The 22,438-nt window shown below is 41.0% G+C and overlaps 1 protein-coding gene across 7 annotated transcripts in view; it reads left to right on the forward strand.

The window, feature by feature from the left end:
• Positions 1-22,438, forward strand: part of CRPPA (CDP-L-ribitol pyrophosphorylase A) — a 200,344-nt gene that overhangs the window by 126,957 nt on the left and 50,949 nt on the right. For 2 of the 7 annotated variants that reach the window (XM_048838286.2, XM_048838288.2), the window contains one exon: positions 721-910. The exons of 3 other annotated variants lie outside the window; for them this stretch is intronic. In XM_048838286.2, the coding sequence (XP_048694243.2) occupies positions 721-910 (190 nt within the window). Of the gene's footprint in view, positions 1-720; positions 911-14,180; positions 14,265-22,438 lie in introns of those variants that run through there. 2 more of the 7 variants (XM_048838291.2, XM_048838293.2) reach the window with 2 other exon arrangements.

The raw sequence follows: 22,438 nt of genomic DNA on the forward strand, positions 1-22,438 counted from the left end.
CTTGTAAACAAAGGGTGACCTATCAATATAACTATGCATGAAATTCTAATATAATAATATTGATACAAAGGTTGGATTCATTTAGCAACAACTCTTGTTTGTGTTCTGAGTGATTACATGGAATTTATTCCTTCACTACTTACCAAACACATATTTTCCAAGACACGGTCTTGTGGAACATGGGCAAACACAAATTAAATCTTGTTTACTGAAATCCACAATATATTGTTGAATTCAACCCCCTCCCGCCCCCCCGGAAAGGAGTTAAAAAGAAAGTCATTCTTAATTAGTAAATTTGTTCATTTTATACTTAGGGTCAAATATTTAGGGTTGTCTGCAGGGTCATGGTGTAGGACAGGGACATGGCCAGCAATCCTCAGAGCCCAAGGAATTGGAACTCAGCAGAATTTGGAGAGATGTATGGAGAGACAATTCTTCACATTTCCTCACAGAGGAACATGGCTCCCTGAGTATCTCTTTTCTGCACCCCAGCGTCTCCCACAATTCTGCATGTCTGGTTTCCTCCCCTCTACTCTGCAGCTCACAGAGGCGATCAGAGATTTGGTATTTCACAGCCTGGCCACACTCCCTTTGCTTCCACTTCCCCCACTCCCTGCGGCAGTGGTCAGTTGGCGGTTACACTGTTCCTACTTTTTTTTATTTCTATCCTTATTTTTCTCCCTTTCTGGGGGGAAGTGGTGATCAATTTCTCTATTTCAGGCTTCTTTCTTCTTCTTCCCTGGGTCGGTCTTAAGCAAGCCTGATGGTTCAATTCTCTCAGCCTCCACTGCAGCATCTTCTGTCGGCTCCTCTGCCCCTGTACAGGCATGGCAGAGCAACCAAGAAGGCACCCGGGTCAGATTCAAGAAGTGCTCCATTTGTCAGGCAGCCTTCCCAAGCTCAGCAGATGGTGAGTTGTACCCAGCCAGCTGACCCTAACTGCTTTAGGTCTCAGGGCTATGAGAGGGACAGGTAGGTGGGATCGCATACTCACCAAAGCTGCCACGGCTCCAGCATGGAAAAAATGGACCAGGAAGAATAGATCAGTGAAAGGCTATAAAGAGAAGGACACTAGCCACCCAACTCAGGGGGTAAGTCCCCAGGGAACAAAGAGAAGGGCTTGTGGGACCACAGATCCCTCCCCATCCAAATCTTAGAATGGGTCCTGAATGCTCTGGGAAAAGTTGCAGGGCTCTTAAACAGCCCTCATCCTTCCCAATTTGAACAGAAGGGCTCTGGTAATGAGTCCCACCCGCATGAGAATGGGACCAAGAAGGGGGAGGAATCAGAGAGAGGACTTTCCTGAGGGCTTCAGGCTCTATAGAAGGCAAGCCGCAAAAGGCCTCAAAGCCACAACAGAGCTCCTACACCTGCAAAGCATGCAAAGAGCAAAGAAATCAAAAAAGGGGAAGAAAAATTGCAAAAAATCTTGGTATGAGCCCTCTGGCTCCTCTTTCTTCTTCTCCATTGAGGAAGGCGAACTATGGGACTCTGAATCCAAACAGGACTGCGTAGGGGAACACGAGCTTTTTCCCCCTGTGAGAAATTTGAGGCCATGTTCAGAAGGGCTGTCTCCACGATTCAGATCCAACCTGAACAGGTTCTTGAGAGCAAGCCTCAGGGTAAATTTTGCCCCTCAAAATCCTTCCCTGAGACTACAATTCCCCTGCAGTCTGCCTTTGAGGACATGGTCAGGGATGAATGGAACAAGCCTGATTAGGGCAAGCACATTAATAAAAATGACCTCAGGTTCTATAAAGGAAACAAAGGCCTCTATTTCTGAGGTACCTCAGGTAGGTGCCACTGTAGTATTTCTGGCAAGGGATACAGTCATTCTCTCAGAAGGGGAATGCTATCCTAAGGACCCAATAGACAGAGAAGTAGAGACCACTCTCAAGAAGGACTCTGAGTCCTCCTTGGTCTCTCTCAGAGTGTCTGTAGCACCTACCTTCTTTGCAAGGGCATCTCTTTCCTAGCTGGCAGATCTCAAAGCCCTAAAGGACAGAGATCATCCTGACTTTTGACTCCATTTTAAAGAAAATCTCCCTAGCAACAGTATTCACTGCTGATGCCTCAATGAATGCAATGAAGTTCTCAGCCAGGGCCCTGGCTTCCAGCTCAGAAACCAGGTGTCATCTATGGTTCCGACCCTGGAAGTTGGATACTCATTCTAAGCAGGTCCTATTCTTTGTCAAGTTTACAGGTTCCCTCCTTTTCAGAGAAAAGCTAGACAAGGTAGTGGCTGATAATGCTGCAAAATCTGAGCAGTCCCTCCCATTGTCATGAAGTGCCCTCAGGAGAGAGTACAGCTCCTTTCGGGCCTCAACCTCACAGAAGTACCAGTGAAGGGACAACAGATTATCCAAAAGAAAGTCACGGATGTGAGGTTTGGGGAGAGAGCCCAGAGGGAGCTCTGCTCCCACCCATAAAAGTCACTTTATGACAAAGATCGCATAGACCTCTGCTCAGAGCTGAAACTAGGGAGCAGAATTTCCTATTTCCCTCTAGAATGGTTTGCATCAACCACGTGTCCAAAACTGTAGTGCTGTGGCATCTAACTTGGGGTGCTAAAAGGAGGCTTAAGCTTATCAGAATTCTGCAATTGGTCTTCTGTGCTTTTTGAAGAAGAGAGAGTTCAATCAAAACTGACCTTCCCTGCTGGAGAAATATCCTGTACTAATAGGGAAAAATAGTTTCTTATTTAGAAAAGCAGCAAAGGTACAATAGCATCTTTTTTCAGCAAAAAATCCATAAGAACTGTTTTGTATGTAGACATTAAGGCAGACTTTGCCCTTAGTGACACCTTAGTAAGCTGACTGGGGCTGTGAAACGTTTTGCGGACGCTGACCGTCCGCGGGCACGGCCCCCTGCAGCTCCCCATGGCCACGGTTCGCCATTCCCGGCCAATGGGAGCTGCGGGAAGCAGCAGCCAGCACATCCTTCTGAAACTCTCCGGAGTTGGACTGATTTACTCCAGGCATCCCCGCCCCCCTCCCTCCTCACTACCAGAGAGGGAAACACTGAGCCCAGCAAGGCAAAGGAGGTGCCTTCCACACGACTTCATTTTTGTGATAGTACGCTTTCTGAACAAAGCATGTTGTTATTTGCAAATACTCAGAGCACTAAGTATATTTAAGAATGTGTAGTTGTTGCGGGGAGATTAAAAAAAAGGAATGGTTAGGACCTAAATTATGAATTTATCTGTAATTGTTACTATGCTTGAAATGACTGATCAAGGCACATAGGTATGGGCTTAAGTCCCTTTGCTTTTAATGTTGCTTAAAGGAAGCATTGGAGAGTTCGTTGCTAGCTCTCACAATTTTTTCCTCCCACAAATGACAAGATTTTAGCCAGGGCTGGAGCCAGTTTTGCAATGATGTGAGTTCTAGCCCTCTCACGAATTTCAGGCCTGCCTTGGGGAAAACCACCTCTGATTGGGTGCTTTCCTTCACTCCTGGGGATGTCAGGACCCTAACAAGAGCAGTTGGGACCAAGGGTCAGAGCAGGGGCAAACCTGCGGCGGGGAGTAGCGGATGAGCGCATGGTCAGGTTCCAGGCCAGGAATGATACCAGCGGTCAAAGGCACTTAACTCTCTTGGACTCCTCTGAAGGTTTCAGGGTCCAAGTCAGGAGACGAAATCCAAATCAAGCTGAGGTCAGTACGAGGAGCAGGAGTGGTCGTGGCAGCTATAGGAGATCCACATGGTTGCTTGGAAACTTCTCGGAATGCCCCTTTGGCTCACTGCCCTATATAAACCTATCAGAAGCCATGAGGCTGCTGGCTATCAGATCTCCTGAGGTGACGCTACCCAGGGTCTGTGTCCACTGTGGGTCATGGGCAGTGGAATGGAAGCTGATTACAGCTACCATGGGGTTTCAGCATGGAGATGCCAGCTCCCTGGTGACTGCAGCTTGGGTTCTAGACCTGAGCAAATGAAGAGCAGCCGATCAGAGCTGCTGCAGGAAGCAGGTAGAGCTTCTGTTCCCTCCCCTCAGTAGCCAACACCATTCTCTGAGAAGGAGGGGTAAGCTAAAGAATTAGGTTCGGATGGCACTGCTCCTTTCTTCTCCTGTGAATGACAAGACAGCTTCTCCCACCTTCCTTTTCCCTCCTTGCAACACCGGTGGGCAGGGCTGGCTCTAGTTTTTTTGCTGCCCCAAGCAAAAAATTTGCCGCCCCAAGCTCAGGTGGGGTTGAGGCTCGCAGGTGGTGCTGTAAGTGGAGAGAGTGATGTCACCTTCTCCCAGCGCCTGCAGGGACTTTCCCCACCCAGCTGTGCAGAGAAACCCCGCTATAAGGGGTGGCACAAGGCAGCGCAGCAGCCAGTGCGCAGATGAAATGGCGCAGGCCCGGCTCCCTGGCAGGACTTGCCCTCTCCTCCCCAGGTAGCGGCTGGGCCCTGGCAGCTCAACGTCCCGGGGCTGGGGCTTCCCCTTCCCACTGCAGCCGGGGGTGTGGTGCCCTCGCCCCGTCTAAGTGGTGCAGCTCCGAGAGCGCAACTGCCCTGAAAAAAAAGGATGGCCGGAATGCCGCCCCTGGAAATGGGCTGCCCCAAGCACGTGCTTGCTTTGCGGGTGCCTAGATCTGGTCCTGCCCCTGGAGCAGAGGTGAGGCAGGGAGGACAGAACTGATGTGGGGGCAGGTGCGAGTGGAGCAGAACTGATGTGGGAGCTATGGGGACAGGACTGATTTGGCAGGCAGATGTGGGGGTGAGACCTCGTGCAGCAGGGACCATAATCACTTTATATGCATTTGGGTGAGTTAGTGACACTAATTGTCACATACACACACTCGGAGGGATGAGGGTGATGAGGTCAAAAATTAAGACACACCAAACTACACAATGTTCTTTTTAAAAATAAACCTCATGATTTTTGGGCCACCTCTCATGCTCTGGGTCTGACTCAGGATTTTTTTTGGCAATTCTGGAACTGAGTGTTCCACTAATGAGTTTGGCTGGGTGGCACAAGAGTATGTACAGCTAAATGTCTGTAGTCCTGCAGAATAATAGAAATTATAAGGACTGGCTTTAGATCAGCTTCCCCATCACCCTGTTAGTTAAGTATTGTTTCCTTTCCCTTATGGGTATTAATTAGTGCGTCTATCAAGAACTCTACATCTGTAAACGTTACACAGCAGACAATAAATTACCTGGTGCATTACAACTGTGGAATCTTAATAAAGGAATGCAAGTGCTCAGATGAAGCATCCCACAAACAAACTTTTCACTGTGATTATGAATTGCCAATCTGAGTAAGAGATGAGCTGCTGAGAGAAATAATTGGTAATCTTTTAGGTTTTCACTAAATAATTATCCAATTTTTTTTTTGTCTTGGAAAGGTCAGAGAGTTGCTCAATTTGTTTCCACTATTAGTGTTTCTAGGAGTTTAACAAGCTCTATAGAAAATGATGAGATTACTATTTTTTGTCTCTACACATGACCTTTTTAGACTTGTTTCAACTATCAAACTTTTAATTGCCAATTGAGAATTCTCCCACCACCTTGTCAGCCAAAATGATCAAGGCATATAGACTTGTCATAAAAATAATGTTGTGACTACCCAGTTTATAAACTTGCTTTCTTACTCATGAAGTTTAAACAAGGTTATGCTACCTAGATTTTTTTTTTATAGTGTGTATTGTTCTGAATCTTGAGATTTTTAGAGAAGGAAATGTGGAAAAAAATGCTTTTGAGAGCTGTAATTCCAGGATAAATAGAAGAAAGGAAAATATACAGCACATAAAGATGGCAAGCTGCAAAAATGTGTCTGTTGTAATTATGTTTGATAGTTTAATGAGATAGGAAATAAACACTGAATTGGAACAGTTTGTGAAAATAAATAAGGAGAGTATCAAATTTGAGCTGTTTCATCTTCAAATCTGTAAATAGTTACTCTGAAATATTTTCAATACACTGAAAGGTTTTAGTATTGGATTGTTACCTCTTAATAAGAGAAATACGTAGATATTTAAAATAACAGACTTATAGGAAAAAAAATCACCAGTTGCCAACAAATTATTTTTAGCTATGTTGTTTTTTTGCATTTTACTCAGCATGAACAATGGAATCCAGTGATGTCAGTCTCACTTGTTCATGGGCACTTTCACTTCAGATTGTTGGTGCTGTAGTGTTTGGTTTAAACCTTCATTTGTGCTCCTTCAGTACTGGAGGTACATGGGGACCAGACCAGGAAGATTAAAAACAAATCAGTTCATTGAACCCAAACTGAATTTGCAGGTGAACTATTTGGTTGTGGCAGACTTTTTTTAAACCAATAAATAGCTGTATACACTGAACCAAGTACTTAAACTAATACAATGTACAGATTTGTTATTTATATTTTTATGTAAATATGTACAGTAAGTGGGACGAATCCTCATTTTTGGATATGGTATTTTTATCTTTACCGTCTGTATTTTTTCTTTGTAGACTATTACTGAAATCTGTCTTGTACTGAGTGTCTTTTTTTATATCCACATAAATGAAAAAGAGCTGATTGTAACACTTTTTCCTCACTAACTTCAGATGAATCACACTTTTTCTCTGCTTCTATAGAGCAGTTAACATTTTGATCAAATTATAAAGCTTTATTTGGTTTCCAGTACTTGTATTCTCAACCCTATAGATTGCCCATTGAACTGTGAATATAAATTTCAATTTCAATACAGTTTAGAGTATTTTAGTAACTTTATCGCCTCACCAACTGGTTACAGATAAAAATACTATTCCTAACAATGACGATTTTTCTCAGTTGCAGGGGGAGTTCATGATCAGCTCCATGGTGAAAAGCAATGGTTAGTTATGTTGAGATAGTCAGGCTCAATGTACGTGACATCTCATCTAAACATCCTTTTGCTAATAAACCCATCAATCTCTAAAATCTGGGCATAGCTAGGGAGAGAATATTATAGATGATACTCTGTTTAATCCGTAACTGGTAAATTTTCACCACTCTAGTCATTTTAAAATTGAGTTTTCATGTCCCTAAAAATTCACATTAAGACATTTTTCTGTTTCCTTCTGGATTCAGTTGAATTTCTGCACTGACTTTACTGTAGCATGCCTATGCAATCTTGATTTGTTTCAGGCAGTATTAGTAATAATTTCCATAAATTTCATTGTACCAAACACTAAATGTATTAAATAAAATAGTATAAACTTTTAAAACCTAAACAACAAGAGGTTGTACCATTTAACCTCTTTTTCTGATTTATATTTCTGAGTTTTTATCATCGGGTTTTTGTTGTCATATTTCCTGTGTTTAACTGCAGGGCTTATGAAATGCTTCAACCATTTAAATGGACAGGGACAAATCCCCCACTAAACTATGTAGTGGCAGTGTGGCTGTTACTGCAGCCATAAGTCTATGGTAGTTCTTGAAATTCCTGCATAGAGGATGGGGCCATCAGATTTACACTGTAGCAGTTCCACCTGGCTTTTTGTCAACTCTTCCCTCTGGAAACTGAGGGAGAGCATCAGGTTGTCCTCAGGAGACTCCCTTACAAGCTCTGACCTAGAGGGCACTCCTTGGGGGGCGGGAAGGGTATGGCGGGAGCTGGGCTGCAGCTTGTAGCACTTTGGAGATTCTGAGCAGTGCTGCTGTCCATAAGCAGGGAGGGATGCGCTGCTGTAATTTAGACAGCCTTGCTATACTATTAGGTATAAAATATGTATAGTTACATTTGTAACAAAAACGATTTAATTTAAAATTACTTCCATGTTCAGAAACTTCTGTATAGTTTTTATAGAAGAAAAGGATATTGGTTAGGACATTTTCAGTTACATTTCAATATGAACAAATTTCTTTAAGGTATTTCCTACCAGATGCTTGGATTAAAAAAAAATGGAAATACTTCATTATCATTCATAGAATTTCCAACATTCACAGTCTGAACTAATTATATTGACTTTAAAACATTCGTATGAACTGATATTTGTTTTGGCCACTTTTATCCATACTTTTAAATAATGTTTACTCTATATTATTCCGTGCAATGTAATTTCCCACCAGTTCAGAAAAGTCATTCTTTTTAGAATTAAGAGGCACAGACTCATTACTTTGCAATGTGCTAAGTAAACATACTTGATTTATAACTGTAACTGTGTTTTGATCCTTGAATTTCCACCAAGCAGAATCTTTTTTTTTTTTTGTAGAAGAATAAAAGTAAATTGTTTACATTGGAATTTGATTCAACCTGTGTGGTACTGGCAACAGCATGCATATTCATTTTTTGGCAGAGCTTTTGCCTTTGACTTTGTTACTTATTCAATGTTTCCATGCATATGCATGTGCCTGCACAGTATCTCTTACTCAAACACCCCCCCTCCCAAAAAAAAACAACCAAACCTGTTCCATACTTCTCCTACCCATACCCAACAACCCTCCAGGTTCACTCCCAGGCTCCGTCCCTCTCCCTAAGCTGCTCTGTTATCCTTGACTTCCCCAAGCCTTTGCACTGCTTCTGAGGGATGCAGGAGATATGTTTCTGTATTGTAGTTTCAATGAATTACTGAATGAATAGGGTCTACTCTGCATCTCTTCAGAAGACATGAAGATTATCTACACTATCTTACCCTCCACCTCCCCCCATGACACACACTCAATCATGTTCATGCTCAGTTTAACCCTCCTAACCCCAATCTTCCATTGTCAAGGGTCTCTATCTAGGGCCAGATTCTTCTACCCTGACCTTGCAAAAATAGTATAATTGAAATCAGTTGAACTACTGTGAGGTACTACTCAATCTGGCCACAGCCACTATTCTTCTAGTGGAAGTAGCCGTAGAGTTGTCTTGATCTAGACTTCCACTGACAGCTGCTGGCCTCCACCCAGGGTCTGCTGAAACCTAGTGGGCAAAGAAGCTAGTAGGATTATAGCCTCAGCCAAGGCACCACCCACAGGAGCCTTGATTGGAGGATTGCCTGGCTCCATTGATTGGTCCAACCATACTATTTAAGCCAGAAGGAGGTACAGGAAGTTGTCAAGCAACAAGGTGCTTTTCGATTGTGGCTGCATTGGTCCCTGCTTGTGCCCACTTCGTACACCCAACCATATTCCTCATTTCTGCTCCACTCTTGGCTCCTGCCTCACTCCTGGTTTCACTCCTGTCCCCACCCTACTCCTGCTCTGTGCCTGATCCTTGCCTCTCCTCTGCTTCCTACCCTTACACCTAGGATGACCAGATGTCCCAATTTTATAGGGACAGTCCTGATATTTGGGGTTTTTTCTTATATAGGCTCTTATTACCCTCCACCCCATCCCGATTTTTCACACTTGCTATCTGGTCACCCTACTTACACCTCATCTCCAATCATCATTTACCAGTCCTGGCTCTGACTTCTGACCCTGACTCAGGCTTAACCCCTGGCTCTGGTAATTGGTAGTTGACTCTGGTGCTAACCCTTGGCTTTGTTCCCCAGCCTGGCTACATGCTCTGACTACTAGGCCAGACTGCCTACTTCCCAGTCCATCATAGCAGGATTCTTTTTGGAGTTTGTCACTATCACTCCTCAGTTGGCTGAATGGTCATTACTGAGACTGCACCACTGCATCTTTTTAAATAGAGAGAGTCAACACTGCTTTTTTTTTTTTTTTTTTTTTTTTAAGATTTTTAGAACCAACCATAATAAGATCTTGGCATGATGGATGGGACAATTATTGTTTTATCAGGGATAGATGGGACACTGAAAATGTTTTTGACCTGTAGTATTTCCTCAGTGAGATTAAAATACAAAGTTCAATATATGCAATCTTCAAATAAATATTGGAAATTATGAATGTGTGTTGTGGTGCTCAAAGTTCAGCAACCTGAATTTACCAATAGTCAAAGTGACGATTCTATTGACCTGAAAATATTAATAGTAGTTCCTAATGGAAAGCTTAGTGTAAATAAGCTCAGAATGACTAAAGTGGTGCAAATTATACTCCATCTACTTTCTGGTGAACTTATTTAACACATCTCTGTGGTAGGTAAATGTGTCATACTATGAACGTTAAGAGGGCCCTATTAGAAATCAGGAACAAAAATAGTTCAGGAAAATGCATCTTCCCCCAAACTTTTATTTATTGTTATATAGGCTTGCAAATATGGTATAAGAAAGAGATTAATATCTCAAGAATTAGTTTCACATGTACATTTTCAGGAGACCGAAGGAAGAGATTAGAGGATGACAATGTTTGGGGCCCAGTCTGGTAAGCCCATATTCTCATAAGTGGTCCCGGTGGAGTCAGTGAAGTAAATAAGATGACGCACAGGAGTGAAGGTTTGTAGAATCAGGCCCTGGGTTACTCCAGGGATCCCATAGTTTGGGGGAGGGGAAGGGGGTTTGGCTTGTTTATATTTATTAAAGGCACCTGAGCCAAGGTCAGTAGTGCTGGCTCATGGACAGAGTAATAGTTAAGGGCAAAGTATTTGTTTCTCTTTTGTGGAAGATGTTGAGGTATGGTACTGCATTCTTGTGTCAAATCAAAATAGAAAGTGTTCCAGAGCTTGCCAACATTATAGTACTATTTTCCAAACTGAATTAGCAAGGAACGTAACCTAAGACTGTTCCTAACAGCTATGTAGAACAAATGCTTTCAGTATGCATTTTAAAAATTATTAAATATCTATAAATTAAATATTAATTTGTACAAGTTGATGGCCCTTTTTAAATTGTTGACAAGATACTGATGACAACTAATATTTGTTCTTTTTAATGAAAAGAGTAAATATGCAAGTCTTCCTGTTTGTAGAGCTATTGTGCTGCATAATCTCAAGGAGAGACAGCAATATGAATACATGGGTCACAGTACAAACATAATAAGTAATGAGATTTTAGTATGTCTTACATAAACAAAGAATGATGCTTGAAAAGGACAGACGGAAATTCCTCATTTCCTATGTTTGCATTGCTACAATACCTACACTGGTCTGGATTAGTTTCCTAATGTGAAATGCTAATAAAAGATCCTTTATGCCAAAAAGAAAAAAAACTGTAAAGAGTAGAAATAAATTCACAATGAAGAGAGATGAAGTGTGAGGTCCCCCAAGGATTTGTACTGGAATCTTTGCTGTTCAACACATTCATAAATGATCTAGAAAAGGGGGTAAACTGTGAGGTGAAAAAGTGTGGAGACAATACTAAATTACTCAAGATAGTCAAGTCCAAAGCTGACTGAAGAGTTGCAAAGAGATCTCACAAAACTGGGTGAGAGGGGAACAAAATGGCGGATGAAATTAAAATGTTGATAAATGCAAAATAATGCACATTGGAAAACATAATCCCAACTGTATATACCAAATGATAGGGTCTAAATGAACTGTTACCACTCAAGACAGATCTTGGAGTCTTTGTGGATAGTTCTCTGAAAATATCTGCTCTGTGTGAAGCAGCAGTCAAAAAATCTAACAATGTTAGGAACCATTAGGAAAGAGATAGATAATAAGACAGAAATCATAATACAACTCTATATAGCCATGGTATGCCCACACCTTGAACATTGCCATGCAGTTCTGGTTGCCCCATCTCAAAAAAGATTAGAATTGGAAAACATATGAGAAGGGCAACAAACATGATTTGGGTTATGGAACAGCAGCTTCCATATGAGGAGAGATTAAAAAGACTGGGATTGCTCAGTTTAGAAAAGACACAACTAATAAGGGGTATGATAGAGGTCTATATAATCATGAATGGTTTGAGAAGAATATAGAAGTGTTATTTACCCCTTCACATAACACAAGAACCAGGGTCACCCAATTAATTTAATAGGCAGCACGTTTAAAACAAACAGAAGGAATTATTTCTTCACACGTACACCATCAACCTGTGGAACTTGTTTCCAGGGCCAAAAGTACAAATGGGTTAAAAAACTAATTAGACAAGTTCCTAGAGGAGAGGTCCATAAGTGTCTATTAGCCAAGATGATCAGGGACACAACCCCATGCTCCGGGTGTCCTTAAACCTCTGAGAGCCAGAAGCTGGGACTGGATGGCAGAGGATGGATCACTCAATAAATTGTCCTGTTCTGTTATTCCCTTTGTGACTGGTTGGGTCACAGAAACACCCTTAGGACTGCCACCTGATGTGCTGAGACTACCTCTGAGCCCATTTTCCATGGCAGCTTGGGATATCAGAAGCCTGCCTTCTTGAGCCAGACATGCTAGCCTGTTGCAAACACAGACGCAGGTCTGACACATGTCCCCCAAAAGCTGCAGACTTAACTGAACATAGCTTAAGAAGTGCTCCTGTCTCTAGCACCCAGATATCCAGTTCACAATGGGATCCAAACCCCAATAAATCAGTTTTACTCTGTATAAAGCTTATACAGGGTAAACTCATAAATTGTCCATCCTCTATAACAATGATAGAGAGATATGCACAGCCGTTTGCGCCCCCAGGTATTAGTCATTATCTCTGGGTTCAGTAGTAAGCAAAAAGTTATTTTATTAAAGTATAAAAAGTAGGATTTAAGTGGTTCCAAGTAATAACAGACAGAACAAAGTAAGTTACCAAGCAAAACAAAACAAAAACATGCAAGTCTAAGCCTAATACAGAAGGAAACTGAATACAGATAATATCTCACCTTCAGAGATGTTCCAATAAGCTTCTTTCACAGACTAGATTCCTTTCTAGTCTGGGCCCAATCCTTTCCCTTGGTACAGTCCTTGTTCCACCTCAGGTGGTAGCTAGGGGATTTCACATCACTGCAGCCCCTTTGTTCTGTTCCACCCCCTTATATAGTTTTGGCACAAGGCGGGAATCTTTTGTCTCTCTGGGTCCCCACCCATCCTTCTAATGGAAAAGCACCAGGTTTAAGATAGATTCCAGTACCAGGTGACATGGTCACATGTCCTGTGAGACCCAAGCCTTCATTCTTCCCAGCCTGACTCACAGAAAGGCTTGCAAGTAAACAGAGCCATCTACAGCAATTGTCCTGGTTAATGGGAACCATCAAGATTCCAAACCACCATTAATGACCCACACTTTGCATAATTACAGTAGGACCTCAGAGTTATATTTCATATTTCTAGTGTCAGATACAAGAATGATACATTCATACAAATAGGATGAACACACTCAGTAGATTATAAACTTTGTAATGATACGTTAGAAGAGACCTTTTGCATGAAGCTTATTCACACTCATTAGCATATTTTCATAAACTAATATGGAGTGCAACGTCACACCCTCTAAAGCATGTGATGCTGGCCACTGTCGGAAGACAGGATACTGTGCTAGATGGACTGTTGGTCAAACCCAGTATGGCCATTCTTTATGTTCTTATAACATTACCTTTTGTGAAATTTAAAAAGGAGTGATTTTTCCCTTTGTTTTCTTTTATACAAATTGTTATTCAATCTTTTCTGGAGAATAAATGAATGTTCCCTAAAACAAAAGCAAAAAGTGTTTCTGAACCATATTTTCATATAAAAGGAGTTATTGTAGTAATTGACATGGTGAAGTGTAAGAATACCTACAATATTTTAAATTGTTTTTTACTATCTACTGACAAAGGATATAAGTAAAGTCTATGCACACATTGTGTGCTGCCAAATATGCCTTGACTTCTTGAAACTTGAATTTATAGTAATAAATACTGTATGAAACTTATGGATAATAATAGATTTATAATGAAGTACAAAAATCATGAAACAAACATAAAATGCAGGAGACATATTAGTGATTCAGGTTAAATTTTTGAAAAGCACCACCTAAGTCCCATATTCAGAAGCAACTTAGGAGCCTAAGGCCTGCTTTACATGTAAAATTTAGGTCAACCTAACTATGTTGCTCATGGATGTGGAAAGATCACACCCCTGAGAGAGATGGTTAGGCTGACCTAAGCCCCAGTGTAGACAATGGTAGATTGATGGAAGAATTCTTCCATCAACCTAGCTCCCACCTCTCAAGGGGATGGATTTACTACAGTGGTGGAAAAAACCCTTTCTGTTGCAGTAGCAAGTGTCTGTAGCGCTTGTAGTGAAGACATACCTAAGTCTTGTTGCTGGTCAATGGGACTTATGCTCCTAAGGGCCTGTCACATTTGAAAATGGGACAGAGACTCCTTTGAAAATTTTACTCATTGTGTTAAACTGTGTATTGTAAAGTTATATTAGCTTCCACATATTTACTATCAATGAAGAAGTTTTGAGGACTAGTATTATTTGATGTGTAATACCTTCTCATCCAATGCAGTGGCACCTCTTGGAGCAGAAGAGAGTGATGGAGGTAGCAGTAGTTCCTCTTCTTGTCCTGCAAGGGAAATCAGTGGCTCCTATTTCACTGATCCTTGGTCTACACTACAGACTTTGGTCAGTATAACTGCATCGCTTAGGGATGTGGAAAATCTGACCTAATACAGAGTGTAGTGTGTATTGCCTTACATCAGTGGGAGACGCTCTCCTGTTGGTGGAGGTAGCGTCTTCACTAAGCACCACAGTGGCACTATAAGTATAGACAAGCCCTCGGTGACAGTACTTTAGAGGGGAACAGAAGAGTCTGCAAACTGGATCCCATTTGTCCAAAACCTTTCATTACCCAGTTTATGTATAGTGAGGAGGAAACAACTGACCTTTCACATTAAGCACCCCCATCTTCCCCACAGCTGTTGGTACATGTATTGATTTGCATGAGAGACAAGAGGAGAGGGCATAGTACTCAAAGAGGAAGCTTCATCCTCATTTGGATCAAGAGAAATGAAGGTTTTGGTTTTAAGAAGACTTACATTCATGAGTTTGAACCTTGAGCTTTTGGATGTTGCTATTTGTCAGTATTCTCCACTGCTTTCTTCCAAAAATAGTCTGTGACCTGATTATCCTCCCACTTAAGCTGGTCTTTCAGTTGCCAAAATTCACCCCCTTCCCTTTTGGTACCTGTTTAGGGAAGAGGGTGAGAGGTTCTGGTTTCATGATCTAATGCATAGGTTTGCAACCTGGAGGTTGCAACCAACCTGTTTTCCCCATATTGCTATAGGGGAAGGAGGTCCCAGCTAGATGGGAAGGAGGGTTCTGATCTGAATAAAGGGGTTCGGTTATGAAAAAAGAACCCTGGCTTAGGGAGTAGGGAAGATTTCCAGCAGCTAGCTTGCCTTAGATGTGGTGGTCCTCAATTTTTTCATATTGAAACCCCTTTATTCAGACCAGAACCTCCTTCTCATCTAGCTGAGACCTCCTTCCCCTTTAGCAATATGGGGGAAGCAGGTTGGTTGCAACCTCCAGATTGAGAACTTGTGCCTGACCCATCTTCTGACTGCCAGTAACCTTCCTGCAAGCCTTGGATATATTCCTCTATCAGAGTTGTTTCTGGCTCTCAGAATGCTCATTTTTCAGAGTTAATATGCTTCAAGAGAAATAAAGTTGTTCAGATTCTGGTTCAGTACATAAAATTGTAATTTGACACATCTTAATATACAGAGCAGAGACTTGGCCAGGAAGGGAAATAAATATGCTCTCCACCACAGAAATGAAGATGTTGAGATGGTCAAATGGTTGAACACTGATAGGAAACAAAAAGAGGCTGTATAGGATGTAATGCGGGTGCTCCAATTGAAGACAAGTTGAGGGAGAGCCATATCATTAGGATGTCTCTTGGAATGATTGTGGACGAAAGATGAACAAGGGAGAGACTCAGTACCTCAGGAAGGCCGATGTGCATACCTCTTTGTATGATGAGTTTTGGATAAAGGCTATAAATATTGGCCATCCTGAATAGGGAAGTGGCAAATAAGAAGATAAATAAGATTCTGTTGCAGCACAGATCATTCTACTTGTATAATACCTTGCACATACTAAAGCAGTGCAGAGGTTTGTAATTTAATTGCTCTGATAGATTAATTACGATCATGTGCAAGTTAGAAATAAATAAACCTTTTACTTTAACAGAAAATAACTTCAATTTTCATAAAGATAACTGTAACTCTGATGAACACATTTAAGTAATTACAACCAGTGCAAATGATATGAAGGTGTTTGTCTACTGTTGAATAAATATAAATGCTCAGTTGCTTTACATTTGAAATATTTTAGGGACTTAAGTGGTTTAAGTGATATTGTTTGAAAGACTGAACCAATTTAAGAGCCTCTAAACATCAAACATCCAGTGGAGGAAGGACTCTAAAATATCTCCTAAAAAGTTAACTACTTCAATGCCTTCTGTGCCAAGCCTGGGCCTCGCAAAAACATTTTTGCTGTTTGCCCTGACATGCCTTGAAATACAGTCCATTTCAAGAGGAATGTTACAGTCCTTCATAAGGGCACTCCAAATGGTGATTTAAAAATAAAATTCCCAATTCTCCATTGGGAGACTTAATATGAATTTTATAATCAATTAAAGATTTGTTGCTATTTTAACTACTTCTGCTCCCCTCATGCCTATCCCAATGAAATAATATTCAAGTGTATGTTTTGCTAGAATAACATTTAAATTAAATATGTTACATGGAGTTAATGTGAAACTCTTGTTCTGAATCTCCTTGTTTCCTGATTCTGCAAGGAGAATATGATTTCCGATTGGTGCAGAAGGTTCCAAACTGTATTGATTGTGCTTTTGTATTGTTGGAGTTTCTAGAGCTTAGTAAACATGTTTGCTATGTCAGAGCCTTACTTATTGAAACTTATGACAAAACTAATTTAAATCACATTGTTACTTTGTGATCAAATATCAAATCTTTGTGTAAATGCTGTACTTAAACATTTCTTGACATCAGAATTTGATGCTTGAATCAAGGGTCACTGATATTGTTATATCCTGGGAAAGGAGACAAATGATAGTTTAATTGATGATACCTTCTGCAGTAGCTAGAAAACAATATTTTATGTGCAGATGTTACATCTTAACTTGCATGTATCTCTAGTGAACTTTTAGATGTAAAGCTTATATTTGTTTAACCCAGTGATGGAAATGAGTCCATTCCAATAACTAGAAATTATTCAGCCACCATTAATTAGTTTTTAGATATCTTTTAAAAAAAAGAGACCTGATGACCTTGGTGCATTTCTTCCTCAGCAATGTGGGTGAGTGGGGAGGGGTGAGGCATTCTGGAGGATCAGTAGCATCTGTTCTTAAGAAATAATCCCACTACGGACACCACCTTATTATTATTGTGAGAATATTAAATAGATTCTGTCTTGTTAGAGCCTGACCTTGTCTATTTGTAGACTAGTCAGATTTTGATATTTCTGTGATGGACACACCTCCTTTCTTGTATACTGAATCACAGAAGTCAGAGATGGAAAAACCTTAATAGGTTATCCATTCCATCTCCTTCCCAACAAAGTATTGTTCCTCATAGTACAGGTTGTTATGTTTGTATTACTTCAGTGGTGGTTATAGTGTTCTAATACATCTTGTGTAACTGATATTTTTGATGCTATACTACTCCTGAAAGGCACTTATTTCTCTGAATTTCAGTTTTATTTTTTGGTAGACGTTTATTCAATTAACTTTGAATGGATATTTTTCTTCCTTTAACCGTTTTTATTCCTAATTAGGTCTCTTTCACCTGCTATCCAGCAAATATATTTTTGTCTTTATAAATATTAAAGCACAATAAGAGGCTCACCAGCACCTGGAATGGTGCCTAATAAGGTGTGTAATTTAATTGGCCACTTGTTCCCTTTTAAGTGTGACATGAGAAGACACTCATCAGTTCAGACACACAAACTTGCAAAAATATTTATGATGCCTGCTAGTGAGTCTCCCATTTGCTGTACAGTCCTCTGCCCCAGCCATACACAGGATACTAGTTCATATTGTTAGGAATGTTCTTCATGCTGTTCCCAGAATACTAATTCATTCCTCCAGATATTCATTGGATCTGTGCACCATTCTGTGATCAGTGCATTCTGCAGGTATAGTGGGAAATAAAAAACAAACTAGAGGGAGTTCTGCAGGAGCAGACTTGGAAGTGTAGGAGTAGCTTGAATAACTCTCCCACATCACAGGCAGAGATAGGGTCAGCTGTGGATTCAGAACAGCATTGTACCTAAGGAAAAGTTGAGGGAAAGCCATATCATTAGGATGTCTCTTGGAATGATTGTGGACGAAAGATGAACAAGGGAGAGACTCAGTACCTCAGGAAAGCCGATGTGCATACCTCTCTGTATGATGAGTTTTGGATAAAGGCTATAAATTGCTCCAACCCCATAATCATTCTTTTCAAAGTTATACCAGTGTTCAAAACTTGACCTAGGTACTCAAAGATAGGAGGAGAAAATGCACTTGAGGAAGTTAGCAAAAGTATTTATATACTGGGGATTTAACATAGTATATACTTACCATCCAGTACTTAGACTGGTGTTAATCAGCCTAGGATAGTACAAATCTATGACTCTCCAATCATCATCATCACTACTACAGGTATTTATAGTACAGGTGGAGGTCTAACCCTGCACCGAACTGAAACTGTACATGTATTTAGTCCAGACTTATGCCCTTCCTGGGATTTGGCTTTACTAGTATCTCAAATAATGAGAAGGATAAATGTGTACACCTTAATTTTTCCCTTTAAACTTAGCTTTTCCTAGTAGTTTCCTGAAAAGACCATTCTTTCTTAGGTCAAAGAGCAACTATTTCTCTTAGAGGGGTGGACTTAAATCCCACCTGTCACAGTGAGACAGCAGGAATCAGCCAGTGGTTCCAGCACCTGCCAATGAGGTGTGTAAACAGAAGAACGCTGTGAACCCATTATAGGTTCTCATAACTATAGTATCTGGATACCTCTTATGCAGGTTACATGGAGATACTAGCAATTTTGATAACAGAGTAAACACTGTGCTGTGAACAACTTTCAGCTAGGCCAACTTGGAGTCTAGTAATTTGAGATGATCTGAGAAAAAAAATGCATCTTTGCAACTTTCTAAAGGTGGTTAGATGTGTGCTTAAGTGTATTTCTGTAGGGCATTAATTCCAGAGTACCTGTGATAAAGAATGTTCTACGTTCTTCTGCCCACATTGGAAACCATATGCCACAATGGATTACCATCATGATTATGATTTTTTATTAAACAATGATAAAATATGCCAACAATGATGGAGGTGACTCGGAATTTGCAAGATAAAAAGGGCATAGCTGGAAAGACTTGATAGAATCATAGGACTGGAAGGAACCTTGAGAGGTCACTTACTTAGTCCTGCCTTGAGTGGAGGGGACTAGACCCCCCCCATCTTCTCTTTTCTAGACTGAACCCAGTTTTTTCAATGTTCCCTCATTGGTCATGTGTACTAGACCTTTAATCATTTTTGTTGCTCTTCTCTGGACCTCCTCCAGTTTGTCCACATCTTTCCTGAAATATGGTGCCCAAAACTGGACACAGTACTCTAGTTGAGAGCTAATCAGCGCAGAGTACAGTGGAAGAATTACTTCTTTGCATGTATGTAATATTATGTTCCTTCGCTGGTTGTGAAGATATTTTTTTCTACTAAATAATTAGGCTCTACTGCAAAAAAGCCCCAGAAGACCTTCATAGATACTTGTGAAGCAGTAATTGACCACAACACATCATTTATGAAGACAGAATAGGAATATTACAGAGAGATATTAAAGTGGTACTACACATAAGAAAAGAATGTTCTCATCTGTGTAGCTTCAGGCAGATGACAGTAGAATTTCCTGTAGTACACAATGTGCTTCTATTCAGTGGCTACTTGGGTGGCTTTTTATATTGACTTGGCAGATATTTTTGTTTTGCCCTGTTTTTTTTTTTTTCTTCATGAGAGCTGAACATAATCCAATTCTTATATTATTTAATACTCTTTAAAGGCAAGATTATAACCTAGGCCTCTGCAGCCCACTTGGAAGAAGGGGACTCAGTCCCCTGCAACTGGGTATCTTAATAGAGTCCAGGTGTAGAGGGAGAATAGGGTCCATGGTACCACTACTGCCCTACATGAGCAGGAGGACAGGAAGGGGTTGGAGAGGGGCAGTGAGTGAATGGAGCTTTGTTTGCACCCTTGTGGCTCCCTTTTCCACAAATGCATGGCCAGCTGAACTGACACAAGGCAGGAAGTAAACTGCATCCTGTAAAAACCAGCCATACCTTACTGAGTCACAGATTTTTCCCTGGGCTCCTCCTGTGGCAGTGAAGCTACCACTCCTTAGACAGGACGAGGCAAAGGATGAAACCCAGCCCCTTTGCAGTCAATGGGAGTTTTGCCATTGACTTCAATTTGGCCAAAGTCCAAACCTAGCTTATAGGTGGAGCTGTTAGCATCACCTAAAATTAAGGCTGCTTGACACTTTCCTGTTGTCAGTGGCTTATAACTTTGCCAGACTAACTTTCTAGACTGGAATTTGTGATGATGCAAGTTGCCTGCCTCAGGCTGAATTTTTTTGGAAAGTTTCAGAAAAAATAAGGTTTCAGAGTAGCAGCCGTGTTAGGCTGTATTCACAGAAAGACAAAGGAGGACTTGTGGCACCTTAGAGACTAACAAATTTATTTGAGCATAAGCTTTCTAAATTTGTTAGTCTAAGGTGCCACAAGTACTCCTTTTCTTTCTGAGAAAAAATAAAATCAGCCATTTCCAAGAACAAGATTTGGGGAAAACACATTGGTTTTGCCCATGTGAAAATAAATGCATTACAAGTTAAGTCTTTCCTCATCCCTGTGAATATTCACCCAAATTTGGTCAAATTATGAGTCTCTTAAAAATCACAGTTCATACATGCTCAGTAGAAACTTGGTAGAGTTTGGCACTGCAGTTATAATTCAAAGATTCTGTCTGCACTAAGCATGCTTCGCCCTCTCTCGGCTCCTACGTGTGACCAGATTGTGTGTGTCATCCCTGCAAAGGGAGCCAGCAAGTTCCAGCACAAATTGTGAGGGATTTAGCAGGCCTTCCCCTGCAATTACTCCTCCCAGCTGATGGGGGGCCATTGTGACACCAGGCACAGGAACTGAATACAGGGAGTCTGGCTCTTCTGTATACTTGGTGTTCCCCCTGCTGGTGCCCAGAAAGGAAGCAAAGGAGGAGGTAGCAACCTGATTTGAATGCAGAGGGGTAAGGAATAGAGGGTGCTGGATTGGTGTTTCAGGAGATTGGGGGGGGGGGGGCAAGAGCCAGCTTTGGAGGGGATTGGATAAGTGCACAGGGCATCTGCTTCATTGAGTGCACCTGATGGGCAGTGCTCTGGGGATTAATCAAGGCTGTGTAGTAAAGGAGGCTATTGTCTGTAGGATCCCAGCTTTATTTGTGGTCGAAGTTGGAAGGTATGTAGAGAATAAGGCAGGAGATTGCAGGAAGAGGGAGAATTGTCACATGGTTAAGAGACTTGAATGTTGCCCTGGAGAACTGGATTTTTTCCTTCCTCTGCCACAGTTTCTATGTGATGCTGGGCAAGTCACTTAACCCAAAATGTTCACCTTTGCCAGTAATTGTGCGTTCCTTATTTTCTGGGCGCCCCATGTGAGACACCTGGGGTCTTTTTTGCAGGAGTGTTGAGCACTCACAACTGTAACTGACCTGAAGAAGAGCTTTGTATATGCTTGAAAGCTAGTCTCTCACCAACAAAAATTGGTCCAATAAAAGATATTACCTCACCCACCTTATCTCAGACTGCAAATGAAGTCAGTTAGAGTTGTGTTTAGAACAGATAAAAGTTTGATAAAAATGCTAAGTACTTTGAAAAAATCAGATTCTAGGTGTTTCCAGTTGGTGTCCAAAATTAGTGGACACTTTTGACTATTTTGGCCTAAATCTCCGTGTTTCTCAGTTCCCCAGCTGAAAAATGTAAAACTTAATGTCACTAGATTGTTTTGAGGATACATTCATTAATGTTTGTGAAGTGCTCAGAAACTATGGTGAAAGCAGCATAGAAACACCTACAGGGAAATGAGTAATTCTGTATTCAGTGCAAGGTTTGGATAAAGATCTGGGCCATACATTGAATGTGACTAAAAAGAAAGTAGATAAGCTACCCATTCACTGAATGAAGCTAGGATCTAGTGAAGGGGAAAAAAAGTAGGTGAACTTGTATTTGGAGACTATCATAATGTAAGTGCACAAGGGGGCCGAATTAAGGTTTTATGGGCAGTCTTATTTCTGACTTTTCCTAACTTTTGATATTAGGCTTTGCCAATCTATCATTCTTTAACGTAGTTTTTTGTATGTAGAAAGAAAAGGAGTACTTGTGGCACCTTAGAGACTAACCAATTTATTTGAGCATGAGCTTTCGTGAGCTACAGCTCACTTCATCGGAGCTGTAGCTCACGAAAGCTCATGCTCAAATAAATTGGTTAGTCTCTAAGGTGCCACAAGTACTCCTTTTCTTTTTGCGAATACAGACTAACACGGCTGTTTTTGTATGTGTAATCTGAATAAACAGTACTTCTCCATGCTTGTTTTTAAGGTTTAAAAGTAAATCTAAATTGAAATTAAATTATCATAATTCTAGAGGAAGTTGCTCAATTAACGGCTGACCATTCCCCATAACTTTACCACTAAGTGTGGGAAAGATG

The sequence above is a fragment of the Caretta caretta genome, chromosome 2, assembly GCF_965140235.1.
Source record: "Caretta caretta isolate rCarCar2 chromosome 2, rCarCar1.hap1, whole genome shotgun sequence".
Lineage (NCBI taxonomy): Eukaryota > Metazoa > Chordata > Testudines > Cheloniidae > Caretta > Caretta caretta.